Source organism: Pelecanus crispus, chromosome 3 (genome assembly GCF_030463565.1).
Source record: "Pelecanus crispus isolate bPelCri1 chromosome 3, bPelCri1.pri, whole genome shotgun sequence".
Taxonomy (NCBI): Eukaryota; Metazoa; Chordata; class Aves; order Pelecaniformes; family Pelecanidae; genus Pelecanus; species Pelecanus crispus.
Genome location: NC_134645.1, coordinates 17,436,593 through 17,451,634, shown reverse-complemented (window position 1 = coordinate 17,451,634; position 15,042 = coordinate 17,436,593). Strand labels below are relative to the sequence as shown.

The window sequence follows — 15,042 nt, the reverse complement described above, 5'->3', positions numbered from 1 at the left end:
AAGTATAATGTTGTATAGTTTTGTTCCATGTTGAACAGAGATACAAAGATCTGTGTTGCCTACTTCGGATACAAATCTTAGTACTAAAATTTGGCAGAAAGAATCTGAAGGAAGTATAGATGTCCCTTATCTCTGTAGTGATTAGTATTTCTTCCTTCTGATGCAGGGGTCTGCCTTTCACACTTCTTGTCTGGTTTGTGATAGGCATTCATTTCATTATGGGGTTGAGCTTTGATTTAGTAGTCCGGAGTATTTCAGATGAACGATGCTGTCTAGGTCTAGCAAAACTGAAAGATGTTATTGGCAATTAGCTGTGTGAATTTTGTACTATGGAGCCTGTAATGTTTGAATCCATTAGTAGGTATTATTTACTGTCAGAATTTTTGGACTGTACTAAAACTTTATACTTGCTGCAGACAATATTTTTCATTTTTATTTTTTTAAAAATAAGAATCTGCAGTTAAACAATGATGCTAAATAGTGATACTGTGTGTACTGTGTCATGTGCCCAGAGCTGCAGAGACTTGTCCATAAATCCTAATGTTGGGATGGAAAGGCAAATATGCAGAGAGTTATTGAAGGCAGAAGTCATCTGTCAAATCCAAGTTTGTCACAAGGTTATTTAATTAGTGGAGTTACTAAGTAATTTTTCAGACTTCTGGGACTTACTCCATCTGTTTGTGTTCAAATATGTCCTCCTTGAAAGAGATAGAAGAAAATAGTTTCTGAATCTGAAGATTAACCTTTTCCCCTTTTTAAAAAGGTTAAGATTTTAAGTCAATGTCACTTTTTTCTATTGTTTTCTTAGAGAACAAAGCAATGCTTTTGCATACTACAGAAAAGATCCAAGACACAGCAACTTTAATTCCCTTGTCTCAACCTATCTTCAGTTTCCTTATATGCCTGTGATAACCTTCTGTTTGGGCTGAGAAAGTGTGGTGTAATGTTGTGTTGCTTCATGGCATCATAACCCTGCAGATTTGATCCCGCAAAACACTCAACCTGTTAACTCTATCTCATTTTTCTTTTTTTCTTTATTTTTCTTTTTCCTCATTCAAGACAGCTCTCTTGGATCCTTTTTCTGTGTTGTTTTGTTATAATAGTCACCTTGTTCCCTTTACTAACAAACTGCGGATGCGACTGCCACAGCAGTTTTGCCTTTATATATACTTGTGCTTCTGATAAATGTATATCCTTTTGTTCTCAGTTGCATTGGCATGTTTAAATATTTATAAAACAAAATTAAGCTGAAAACGGTTTAGTTCTAATTGCTTTCCCTTTCTGCTCTCTGCTTCAAGATGTGTGTAAAGGCATGGGAGGCTTTTTCTTCCATTCTTCCTTGTGCCCCAGCTGGTTCTTGTATTGCAGCTGAGGGACTGCCTGCTGCTTCCTTCAGAAGTATATAGAGGGAGAATTGGAAATACCTGGGTTATTGGAATACTTCAGTATCCTTAATGTATTGGATGCATACATTTTGAGTTCTGCTTATTTATTCCATCCTTTGTTTTTCTTTCAATTATTTCACTCCAGTTGCCTGGACTTCCAGAAAACATATGACTTTCTCATGTGTGTAAATATTAAAACAAAGCACCACAGGCTTTGTTTTCTGTGCTTTTTTTCCCCCTTCTCCTGTGGAAGAGCTGCTTTTTCTTTTTCCTTTAGACAGTCAGTCTTAGAGCTACGAGCAAGCAGTGATGAGTTGAATTCAAAGAGGATTAGGGACAGGACCTTGAAATGCAGGCTAATTCATCAGACACTTCTGATATTGTAGAATTAACAAGAGATGGCATTAAATCATGCTTGAGCATTTGTTGGAGTAATTGCCTCTTTCAAGCAGAAAAATATGTAGTGGTTTTGAGTGATGGGTGGTTTAATGTTGTAACTAAACTTGTAATCCTTCACTTGTAATGGGAACACCCCTTTCAGCCCTTTTTTCCCTGCTACCCTGGCTGCTGCTTGCCTTGCATCAAATAACTCGGATAATTTAGTGGTTGATCTTGTGGTTTAAAAAAAGCCCAACCAGTGCAATAATGCATCCATACGTTCACACCCTGCCCACCCAGCTCACTGTCAAGCCAGTTGAATGCATCTGATCACCTGATCTGCCACACCAGTGTCTATAAGGGGAGAAATGGGGACAGTCCAGCAGCTCAGGATGGAGATGTGATGAAGTGTGAACAGCCCCTTTCAGCAGCCTTTAGAGCAGCTGACTTGCCAGGGTAAGCGGCACCAGCTACACGCTTGCTTTGCAAAGCATTGCAGCAGTTTAAGGTTATATTGTCCTTCTGGTTTCTTCCCCTTGCTGGACTAGTTGTTCAGTGGGGTCTTTCATCTGCTGTAAGTAAAATCAACTGGAATTGTTAAACAGGGATTTAGTCTAATCTCGTTAATTTTTTGAATGACTAACGTGCCCGCTGTATCTCTTGGATCTGAATTGGAGTCTGTGTACTTGTATTAAGCCACTTGAATGTTCAGATTTCACATCTTGGAAAGCCCTCAAGCGAGAAAATGAATACGCACAGTAATTCTCAAACTAGAGCTATGGACTTTGAAAGAAGCACAGCGGGTGGATACTATTTGTGTATCAAGGCATGCCCTACATTTCTGGGACTTGTTATCACATTTTCTACCTTGTCCCATTCTAGAAACTGATCAATTAAAACAGTAAAAAAAAAAAAATTAAAATAGTCTTTGCAAACGTTATAAAGTGTGGGAAAAGCAGTAGGTGTGAGATAGGTATACTAACATGAATGCTGCTACCTGAGCATGTGCCTTAAAACACTTTTTAACCCACATGAGACGTGATGACAAAATGCTCCCTGGAGGTGGACATAGGACATAGCAAGATGCTTTTAACAAATTGCAAATTAGGTAAAGTTTTGTGGCATCTTCCTGACTCTTCTTTTTTGCTGTTGAATTTTTTTTTTCCAAGTGTATGTATAACAGATCAGATAACTCCTTTTGATTGATAATGATTTATGATTAATTTATTCTTGGATTTTTTCTCAACCTAGTGCAATTAAAAAAGCAATGTAAACATGATTGCTGCTGAGTGTGCACTTTGTAAATCGTGGAACTATGTGTCTGCACTGACAGTGACTTAGAATAGAACTTAGAATAGAAGGCTGTTTTCAACATTACTTTAAAAAAACCATGAATTAACTGTTGAAAGAAATGCCTTATTTTTGTCTCTATCAGTCTTTCCTTTGGGGAATTAAAAATGAGTGATAATAGACTTAGATGTTATCTTGAATTTAAGTAAATGTTTTGTGATGTTTTATTTCCATAGTCTGTGGCAGGTAGTGCAGACAAGTGAGATTTTTTTTTTTTTTCCCCCCAGACATGATAAATTTAAGCAGGAAATACTAGATACTGTTTCTGACTCCCTGCTGCCATCCTTAGAGATGCTTATTCCTTGCTTTCAAAGTTACTGGTGCACTTGAGTTTACCCTTCCATCAGTCCCAGTACCCTTAAATGTTTCTCCTGCTCTTCTCCCCTGCCCCATGCATTTACACAGCTTCATGAATCATGAGGGTTGAATAGTCTTAGAAAAAAACAGCAAGGCCCTTCAATGGCTCCTCTGCAGTGTTTCCGTTGCATTCATGTTCTTTCTGGTGCGTGAGACTTTCCACTTGGTTCTGCTGTTTCTTGGAGAGGTCACGGTTTCTCCCACGAGCTGGAGCAGGATTCTGTTTTGCTTTCTGGTCCTTGGGCACTTCACAGCAGGTGCCGGTCTTTCTTCTGCCTGTGGTAGCCTCTGCAGAGATTTTTGCTTGGTTGGTAGGGCTTCTTTAGGTGTGGTAGACCTGGGTTAGCTGGTGTTAGAAGCAGCCTCTGGCAAGAAGGTGTGTTCTTATCCACCCACGCTTTATCTGTGCAGGGGTGTGTGTTAGTGCACTGTCTTGACTGTCCTCTTAGTCTAAGAGTCTGAGGACCACTTCAGCTCCAGCAGATGTTAGGGGTTTTTTTGGTTTCTTTTTTTTTTTTTCTTCCTATACAGCTGAAGAAAACAAAGGGTATGTTGTAGTTTTCCGGGTTTGTGGGTTGTTTTGTGGGGGTTTTTTGTTTCCTCTTTCTGGTGGTATACTAGCTTGCCAATTTTGGAAGGCAAGTAGCATTTAGTTTTCTGCTTTCTTGGTAGGTGATAAGGTTGACCATTTAGTTTAGACGCTTATTACTAGAGTGGATGAAATATCCAGGCAAAAGGGAACATGATTTATTAGAGGTCACCTGGAGCTGGATACCTGAATTCTCATGGAGCTGTAAGTGTTGTGGGGTTGGGTTTTTTATACCTTTAGGATCACATCCTATAATGTCAGATGCTTACAGAATAATTTATTGTTTGTTGTAAAATATTGCAATACAGTCGAAAACTGCATAGCATTTGCGGGCTAATCAATTAACACAGTGTATGTTAAACCAATATTGACATTTGTGTGGTGAGTCATGCTGTTACTTTTAGGTTACCTTCAAATTTGAATTAGTTCCCTAAAATATACTGAAATGCAAATCTTTGTGTTTAACAGCTTATCTATACTTAAAAGCCTACTGCGTGAATAGCCCTACTTGCTGTACATGGGGGTTTGTGTTGCTCGTTGGCTCTTATCAGTTGAATAAGTTTATTGTGCCCGATAATCTTAAATGAAGTTGAACCAGAACTTCCAATTGATCCCATTTGCTGTACAAATAAATCTGCTGCTGCAAAGTTGGATCATACCTTCCTCAGAGAATATGTATACACGTATACCAGAAACTTCAGATAAAGCATTATTTTTGTCTAATCCATTCTGGGTTTATAAAATGTCAGGTTTTATAGTTGTTTTTGTACTTCAAATAGTGCCTGTAAGCTCTAAAATATGTACTTTGCCCTAAGTAAAGGTAAAATTTACAGAGAAGGTAGGGCACTAAGGCATTTAATTTTCTGGAGACTACAGCTTATAGTAATTGGCATTTTCAAAATGCTTTGAGTGTATTCACTGAGATTTATATCTAAACATATTTCCTATATATGGAGCCATCAAAGTATAATCTTGATTTGCTTTTTTCCCTTTTTTTGAGAATTTAAAATTGCCTTCTTGTATGCATGAGTGTGTGTGTGTGTGGGTGTTCATTCCCCCCTGCTGGAAGCTTCTATTTTTGTTTTGAGTATTCAAACATATGAAAAGAATGTACCTTTGGCAGCAATTTACTTAAACTGTGTAAAGGAATAAGAATGAAAATTAAATCATCTTTGCTGTAATAATTTCAGACATTACGTCTAACAGTGGTAATCAAATCGTAGAATCATAGAATGCTTTGGGTTGGAAGGGACCTTTAGAGATCATCTAGCCCAACCCCCCTGCAGTGACCAGGGACATCTTCAACTAGATCAGGTTGCTCAGAGCCCCATCCAACCTGACCTTGAATGTTTGTGGGGATGGAGCATCTACCACCTCTCTGGGCAACCTGTTCCAGTGCCTCACCACTGTCATTGTAAAAAAAAAAAAAAAAAAAAAAAAAAAAAAAAATTTCTTCCTTATCCAGTCTAAATCTATTCTTCTTTAGTTTAAATCCATTACTCCTTGTCCTGTCGCAACAGGCCTTGCTAAAAAGATTGTCCCCATATTTTTTTTTTCATTCTTTTTCTGGTTACTTATATTTTGCTTATTGGTGTACTTGGAAATGTCTGTTTTACTAATGCTAAGCAAGTTGGCAACCAAAGGAATTCAGCATTTGTTTACAGGATATTTGCTGTTCATCTTGCCTGTAAGAATCAGTGTTCCAGGTGTTTTCAGAGTACCCTTTATCTCTGTTTCGTACAAAACATTTTTGCTGACAAGGGAAGACATGGGTGCCCTGTAATGTAATTACATTAAATGGCTAGAGTGCTTGCCTGGCACACAGTAAATGAGTCCAGCTTTCCTACACCAAGAGAGATTTGGAGTCATGTTTCTGAAGACCTCTTGGAAGGCAGCAAGTGAGCATTGGGTCAGAAAGCAAGTCAACACACTGGACTCTGTCCTCTGCTGAAGGTCCTCTTGGGTTAGAAGGATCTAGGACTTCAGAGCCTCCTTAGCCATTCTATAAGCATCTAAGGTGATGTCTAATTAAAAGATTGTAAACTGAATTGGGGGTGGGGGGTGGAGGCAGATATTAAGTGCCAGCAGTAGCAAAGAAGATTGGGCTTTGGCTGCATCTGTGGCTTAGGCAGCTGTCTGACTCTGCTCAGCTTTGAGTCCTTTTCTTAGGTAACTAAGCTCTGTAAGGAGCCTTCATGCTTGGTTTAGGGATCTGAATTGTAGCAGGCATTAAACTGTTGCAATGCCAAGTGCTGCTCTATGTAATATCAAAGTACTTATCTGTATCTGGCCCCAAGTACATGATCAGAACAGAAGTATATGAAGTGCTGAGAGGAGTGTCTGCAGTGAGAACACCCCTTCCAAAATCATCAGCTGATTTGACTGATCTGTGCTTCATGATGCAGTGAAGCCTTGTATTAGGCCAGCTGGATCAAATCATGCTCTTTGAAGATGCTGCCAGTATTCAGTTTCCTCTTAGAAAATCATCAGTAGAAGAAAATCTGTCTGCAGTTGGCCCTTGGCCAACATCTTAAAAGCAAGTACCAAAACAGACATTAAGCCTTAGCATGTATTCTGTCCCATGAAGCCACATTTCTCAATTATTCTATCTGAGTGTATGCTACCAAGGTAAGTAGAACTTTGTTTTACTCTGTGTAATTCCCCGCTTTGTATTCTGTATGAACTTCTTTAAAAAGCTGTGCTGGTACATGGTGATGAGCAAAGCAGTTGGTTCGACATGTGTCTAGGATACCTGGAAGGCCTTAGCCCTTGGGTAGTGCTGTGTGTTAGTCTGTGAGATGTTTTCCTCTGGCTTGCTGCCATTTCCATGGAAGAGACAGTGAACAGCTGTCCAGGTAGCACGTGGTGCAGTCATAGCTCCCATCCGTCTCCTGTGCCCGAACGTTGCGTGTTGCTCAGCATCTGGGTCTGTCTGTGAGAGGGATGGCTGGTATTGGAGGCACACTCAGCTTGCACTTAAGATGTTTTCAACCACAAGGGCTTTGCCGAAGTCTGTGTTGACTCGCCACTTGCAAGGCCTGTGATATCTTAATATATCTAGTGATGTTACATGTTGGTAAATTGTTCTCTTGTTGATAGGAAGCCAGTGTAGGATAGAAGTTGCTGCTATAATGAGTTCCAATACATAGCAGTTAAATGTCAAATCTGTGATACTTGAAACTTTAATTAAAAGAAAAAAAGGAAGACAGAAATAAGAAAAACAGTGGTGGTTTTAAGTGTTTTTTGTATAGGAGTCATACCTAGGGACTTGGATCAGTTTAATATCTTTTTTCTTGTGCCAAGTGAAATAACAATTGACCAAATGCTAATTGCTCTGCAATGCTTGTAAGGAATGTAGTATTCAGTGCAAAAAATATATCAAAACCAGAAGGGTAAGCTATCTGGAAGATCTAAGTAATGGTAATGAAATTATCCACTAACGTACATCTGTGTATAATTACAGCTTTCTAAACTAAAATGGTACTAGTCTTAAATTTCTTGTTGAATATGATCGTGTCTTGTTGTAGATGTGTAGAAATGCTGTAAAAATGTGTTTGAATCTTGCTTTGCACTTGTACTACCTCATCCTGCCTTTCCCCTCACCAGTCAGACCAGCTGCAAATGTGTAACTAATCATTTCATGAAACAATTTTTTCGAGTCTGATTCTCAAAACTGGAGTTTCATACTGCATTTTTGTTGTATCTCAAATTCAATCTACTGGGTAGTCTTAATGGAGCCAGTGAGTTGAGGAGGAAAAGTGCTAATAGCAAGCTTTGTAAACTGATGTAGGCTTTCTGAGGTATAGAGAGAGTTTACAGTATCCTGAAAGAAAAAGTTGCTGTACTTCAGTGATTAATCAGCCTAACCCCCCCCCCCCCCCCCCCAAACCCACCAAAATTTATTCTATTTAACCATAATGAATTGTGGTTATAGTTTGCAAGGAATGTTTTAACAAATTGGCAAGTAAACATACATCACCTTAACTTCTGAGCTTTGGGAGTAGCAAAGGTATTTAGATAATTGAATTTTTAAAGTTACATTTAATTTAGGTTTAATTGGTACATCCAAAATATTACTACAATACTGTTGTAAGATTTCCCACTGAATAGAGTCAAAAGGTTGCAATTTTATTTCTTCGCATGTCATCTGGTACTGAATCCGGAATTATGGGAAACAGTAACATGATGTGTAAAATTAATGTATGCCAAATCCCTGCAACATGTGCATTATAGCTGGTGTGTACTTATTTTGATGTTGCTATATGTCTCCTGGCCTGAGAAAATAACTGCATGAATAACAGCCACAAATGTATTAGTCTTGTGGCGATCCACGTGCATCTAATGTTTGGTTAGTGTCTATGCTAGTTGGCCAGCTACCTTTTTGGTTTTTACTAAGCTCAAAATACTTGTCCAGGTGTATTTACAGCATTTACATATTTAGGCTGTAGCCTGATATTGTCAGCTTTTTTTAGTATGTCAGGAAAATAGTATTTTAAAGTATTAAGCGCTAATAGTATTTTAATATAGCAAAGGCATTAGCCTTTCTGTTTAATTTTTGTTTATTAAATCTCTCTTGTGCTCTCATGATTAAAGAGTTGTGCCTCCTCTTAAATGGTTTCAGTTGCTTTCAGTCTTGCCTTAAGCTTAGCTTCTTGTATGAATGACTTTTGTCAGTGCAAGTATTGTTATCTTCTACCAGAAAGATTACTCATCAAATGCAAGTGGCTTTTCAAGATTGCACCAGAAGTTGGGATTTTATTTCACTCCAAGCAAGCTGAAAAATCAACTCTGTCCTGTGATGATGACAACATAGGAATGTCATTTGACCATATGGTTCATTTGTGTATTGCACCAAGTTAACATGCTGAAGCAATTTACAGTCAGAGTTGTAAAGAAACTGGTTGTATTTATGTCTATGGTTTTCATGTCTGCTTTCTTCTCCTATTTTGCACTCGAGTTGTCTCTAAAGGATATAACATATTGTTTGCCCCTAAAAGGCATGGGATGCCCACATGTACTTTCCAAATGCTTTAATGGGTGAAAGTTAGTGCTTACAACAGAACACCAGTTTTAGCAGAGTAGTCTGTTTTAAAAATCATTAAAATAGACTTCTTTGGGAGAACAAAAATACCACAAAGCCCTCATCTAGGGCACAAAGGTTCGAGGTTAATATCCCATACTCTCCTATCACTACACTGTTTTATAGGGAGTCCTAGGAGGCAAGCTGAACATCCAGCAATCTGTGGTGGGCACTTTCATTCTGGCAGCTTGGCTCCCCTCAGAATTTCTGAAGGCTGTACCCAAGTAATTTCCTAGAAGCCTTGAATTTGTAAGAATTTAAAATGACATTTAGCTATTAGATCTCTAAATCTAACCTTTGCCTTTGGTAGTTTGTGTTAATTAAACCCCCACCACCACAACAAAACCAAAGTGGAAGAACTTGATAAATAATCATGCTTAATGGCACATGGTCCTCAGCTGGTAGGATTAATGGGAAGACAGAGGGTTTCCCCTAAAGGCTTAAAGGGGAGGGGCAGGAAGGAGGATGAGGAAGCACTCGGTAGTTTTTGTTTAACTACAGGAGAAATCCCTGCAATTTTTTTTGGTTGCTTAATGGATGTTTTGTATTTATTTTTCAACTTACATAGTGGGGTTTTTTTTTGTTTTTTTTTTTTTTAGACTTGTTACAGTAATTTGGGACAGTGAAGAGCTTGGTGGAATTTTGCAAAATTTGACATTCTTACTGGGAAGATTTTTTCATCCACCTACATTTGATACTTGCACTTATTAAGTGTTTCCATAGCATTGCTATCTTTTAACATGGTGCACAAAGCCAAATAACTAGTGAAATACAACTTCCCAGAACCATAGAAAGTTTCTGTTTCAATATGCTGGTGGCACTCAGTGCACAGTAAAAGATACTTTCCCTTGCCAGCATAAGCCTTGATAACTTTCTTGAAATGTGGTGAGGTTTTTTTTGTGGGGGGTTTTTTCTTTATTTTTATTGCTTTAATCTTTATTTAAGTAAAGCTATTGATGTCCACAAGGCCCAGTAACCCAAAGCATGGACCATATGGTGAATGTAGTATAAGAACCTCGACAAATTCTCTCTCTCTGATATACTCAATGCACAATTCTATGAAAAACGTGCATTTGTAGCATTTCATTCTTAACTGATTTAGTGTTTATATGGCTGTTCTCTGAAAATGATTAACAATTACAAAAAAGCATCAGTATTCAGTTTTGCATTTCAGTATTTCAGAAAGCCTTCTTTTCCAAAATATTTCTAGCTATTAGTGCCTACCTAATGTAGACACTTAAGCTGAATTTACATTGGAAAATTCAGACATGCCTGGGGACTTACTGAAATGATACCATTTGTGGTTGACATGTTCCCCAACATAAATCTGGCCTGTTCCAACTACTTGCTCTTCTACCCAAAGAATTCTCAGGTGCGGCTTAGGAGCCGGGATGGCAGAGACAGTTTACAGTATGCACTTGGCACACCATCACCCTGTTCTGGAGGCTCAGGCAGATTCCTACAAGAGATACAAACCATTCTGCACTGCTGGCTTCAGTGACTGGTAATGTTTCTAGGCACGCTTGATTTCTTAGTATAGGCATAGCATTGCATCTTCTTACATGATGTAGTAAAGGTGTTGCCTTTAGTGGGGTTGTGCAAATAAAGCCAGTGTTATAATTGGGACTTCTTCAGTGCAGACTTAGGGAAGGCAACGGAATTTCCTTTGGCAAGTGTGCGAGAATAACTGAAACTGTTGGCATTTAATTCAGTTGGCTAAATGTAGTGTGCAAATTGGCATGCAGTTGCTAATTATGCGTGTGTCTGGTTTTTGTTAAAAAGTTAACTTCTTCTCCACTTCTTCCAAATGCACAATGTGGTAAGGACCCAATTCAAGCTTGATGACTTGTATGGGTTTTGGTAATAAGCATAGAAGAGCGTTTTTCTCTGTTGATAGGAAAGTAAGATTTATAGATTTTTAGAATCAATGTTGGAAATTTGGGGGGGAGAGATGAAACTTATTAATACTTTTTTCCCCCGCTCTCTAAATGGGTACTATCAATATTACTGGCATTGCAAATCCAGTGGTGTTGCCTGTGAAACCCGTGATAAGCTCCACTGAAATGAAGACATGAAAATAGCAACTTGCAGATATTTTGGAACGTTTTTTCCAATTGGAATGCTGCCACTGTGGATACAACTGCTAGATAACCTGACTTCTCTTTTTCTGATAACTTTCCTAATTTGGCCTGTTCCTCCCTAGAGGAGCAGGGCTTTCTTCAGGTTTTGTTTAATTGTTTTGCCTGCCTTGCTCACTTGAATATTACTGGGGTGTTTTTAATTAATAAATTTATTATTTTATTTTTCCTAATATGTTTCCTTCTTAAACAATTTTTTCCCCTCAAGTAAGATTTGCTGCATAAATTAAATGCAAAAGCCTGTCTTAAATTTTTGTTCTTAAATTATGTTTTTCAAGTAATGGAGGAAATCAACCTTTCTCTTACAACCCAAAGTTAGCTCTCTTGGACCACTTCCTGAGTTTAAAACCCACAAAGCTTAGTTATTGCTGTTTGCTTTGAAAACACAAAATTTAAATCAATTAAGGAGATTATTTTAAAGATTATGTACTTTTTTCAGGAGGACCCAAATGATATCAACCCCAAAAGGAAAGACGTGCGTGGCAATGATGGGGAGGACAAAGCACAAAGTGTGGAAACGCTACCTCCAGGTATTGCAGTAATGTTTGTTATGAAAGATCCGTAGCCATAAAATATTTATCCTTGAAAGCCATAAAACATGGCAGTTGTGATTTATTCTTTGTAGTTTGGAAGTGCTAGGATTATTTTAGTAATATGTACTTCTGTATTCTTAAATCTTTAGCTTCCTTAAATTTCACCTGCTTCATTACTCCTTTGGGTTTAAAACCACAGAGAATGTGACTCTTTGCTAGTACATTTGTATTGTCCTGCAATAGATTTGAGCTCCCATAAAAGCCTCTGGTACAAGAGTAGTCCATTTCTCTTGATGGATAGTGCTGGCAGGCAACAGACAAGTCGCCTTGGGACTGTGCTTCCGATGGAAGATTCAGCCAAGGTTCATACTTTTTTAGTTTCATCTAGCTTTTGAAGTGGCAGTTTTTCCTGAGTGCACCAATGCTGTACCTTATTTTTCTCATACTTGCTCAGTATTTGTCACATGCTGGCAAATAAAAAGAACAATGTGAATTTTGTTTAATTGAATGAAATGGTCTCATGTCTTGAGGATGAGCTAGGAAAATTAGGTGTTAAGGAACCTTCATTTTATATGACTGCTTCCATGAAACTTCTTTTGCTGCTTAACTGTTTCACATCAATGAGATTTAATATATAGCTAGAATTGATGTACCAAGGAATACAGAAATAGTAAAATGGATTTGAATATTTTACATTGTATTCAAAAAATCTACCATACAAGGAGCACAACTTCTGATCAGATAGCTTCACAACATGTTTTACTCTTCTTCAATTAATCCTAATGTTCGCCTTACAAATTTGTCTTAGCCAAACATGTGAAGTACTATGAGGTTTTGAAGAAAGAACTAACCAAGGTAAATTTTCCTTTAGGCAGCTGGAAACTTCCATCCCCAATAATGTGTGAGGTATGATTTTTGGTTTACAGTGTTAGACTCCTGATACAGTATAAGCTGTTTGACACTCATGGCTTTTTTTCTGTAGTCTTTGGCCTACCTTGTCTTAGCTGCTTTCTGGAGAGGGGAAACAAGACTCTTGATTATATATGCTTTTTTGGCAAAACCTTTGTGTGTGAATTGGGAAATAAATCCTAAAAAGTTGAAGCGCCTGGCTTATTTAACTTGACTTCTGGCAGATCTTTCCAAGTATCTTTTTTCCTTAACAGAACTCTCTGCAAATATCGTTACTGGGATTATAGGTCAGCCAATTTTGCACCTTCCAGCTACTATTCTTATTTCCCCTTTTTGAATGTTTATGTATTCTGAGCCAAACCCTATACATTTCCTCTAAGACCTTCCTTTCCCAGTGGCCCTAAACAGCTATTTGAGTATTAAAAGAAGTGGGAAATGTCACAGGTTGAAAGGTAGAGACATCAGAAGCTGAAAGGGTTGAAGCTAGAAGTAAAATTAAGTGTAAAGTAGAGCAGGTCAGGGTTTTTTTCATTTCATCTGTTTATTAGTAATCTCTTATGGCTTGATTTAACAGACAGGAGAATCGTTATTGCAAAGTAGCATGAAAGTCTTGAGTCAAACATCAAAGGCTACACAAACAGAATTATGCACTCTTAAATCACTGTTTTGGTTATTTTTAATTCGTGTAGGCAAACTTTTGAATCCTTATGGCAGTGAAGCTTGGAATTCATGTTTCTGCAGGTTCTTTGCCCTGTTTTAAAGCAAAGTGATCAAATTTTAGGAGGGCTTTGGTTCAAAACTTTCTTGCTTTTCCACTGAGGTTAGGAGACCTGTAGTTTAGGTTTCAGCATTATGCTGTGTGGTAGCTTTCAGAACTTCTCAGATTTAAGGAATTGTTTATTATCTTTACCTTTAAAATAGCTTTATGTAAAGATTAAACTGTTGGGGTGTTTAACCTTCTGTATGTTGGAGTGTACCTATTCTTTGTCATTTGGTGACTTTTTTTATATGCTGCAGAAGTCTATTTCTTCTTTTGTAAAAATAGCGATGTTAGCTCTTGTAGTTAGAAAGACAACCGTGAACTGTCTGTGTGGGTAACTAAAGCAAAACTGTATAACCAGCTCTCTGTAATGGTCGGAGTTTCAGCAGTTACTCAAACAGCTCTCTTTGTTAGTTAATGAAGAACTGGAATCTCTTAATGCCTGTAAGTCAAAATAATCACTATATATTGAGTATCCTACTGCTTTTAAGCTGTATTGAGTCAGTAAGAGGGAGTGCAAGCTATTTAGGGGATGTTGTATCCATCTATTGCTACTCTTTGCCTGCTGCTTGGCTGCATGCAGATTTATCTGCTATGCTTTTTTTTCTTTTCAATCTCTCTTTGAGTTGCTCTTACTGTTATCTGACTCTTCCTTAATAGATCTGATTCATATTGCACACAGTTGGCAGGGCCTTCTGCTGGAGCCAGAGCCAGGCTTTGCCTCCTTCCTGGCTCCTGAAGCCAAACTCACTTGTTCTTATATTCTGTGGGCTGTCACTGCTTTTCAGTAAATTTAGGCCTGTGAAGAGGTCTCTGTTCTTTCTTCTCAAATTTACTCTATGCTTTCTGGACTAGTGTTGCATTTGCTGGTTTTAAAGTCTTGGAAATGGTAAATGATGCATTTTGAATGATTTATGTCAAGCTCTACTTGGATGGAAACTGGAATGGAATAAAATGTACCAAACTAGCACTATTTTTTAAATACAGCTACTTATTACAGAGGAAAAAAAAACAAGTAGCTCCTATTTAAAATCAACCAGCTTATTATTAAAAATAATATCAGTAAATTGCACTATTTTTGTTGATTGCCTTCCCCAGGACTTCAGAGTTGGGAAATACCTGGGACAAAAAGAAGCAGCTTCACTGGATTTCAGCTTTTTCTTGTTTCTACTCAGCTTCTCAGGCTCAGAACAGTCTGTAAAATACACAGTTCTTGTCAAAACTAAGTTTAGCACTGCAGCATACCCTGGTTCTAGGTTCTTAGCTGGTTCAGTGATTACTTTGGCTCTATTTGACTCTGGTAGCAAACTCTGCAGTTCATTTACTGTTGAGTTTAAAAGATTAATTTATTGTCATGTTAGGTCTCAGTGCATGTAAACACTCATTTGCTCGAATATAAAGTTACAAAGTTGTTTAATTTAAGTTTGAAATAATGTAGTTACGTTTTCTGATATTCATTCCACCTGGCAAAGTCATTGAAACTCAGGAAATTAGAGCCAGCTAACTCCCCAGAAGAAATGAAATCAAACATGCTCCTATTTGTGCACCCCAGGAAAGCGTACA

The 15,042-nt window shown here is 37.9% G+C and overlaps 1 protein-coding gene across 2 annotated transcripts in view; it reads left to right on the top strand.

Moving 5' to 3' along the window:
• The window catches only part of GALNT2 (polypeptide N-acetylgalactosaminyltransferase 2), a 100,159-nt gene that overhangs the window by 43,425 nt on the left and 41,692 nt on the right, over window positions 1-15,042 (top strand). Inside the window, exon 2 of one of the 2 annotated variants that reach the window (XM_075708396.1) lies at window positions 11,717-11,807. In XM_075708396.1, the coding sequence (XP_075564511.1) occupies window positions 11,717-11,807 (91 nt within the window). The remainder of the gene's footprint in view (window positions 1-11,716; window positions 11,808-15,042) is intronic. The other variant, XM_075708395.1, reaches the window with a different exon arrangement.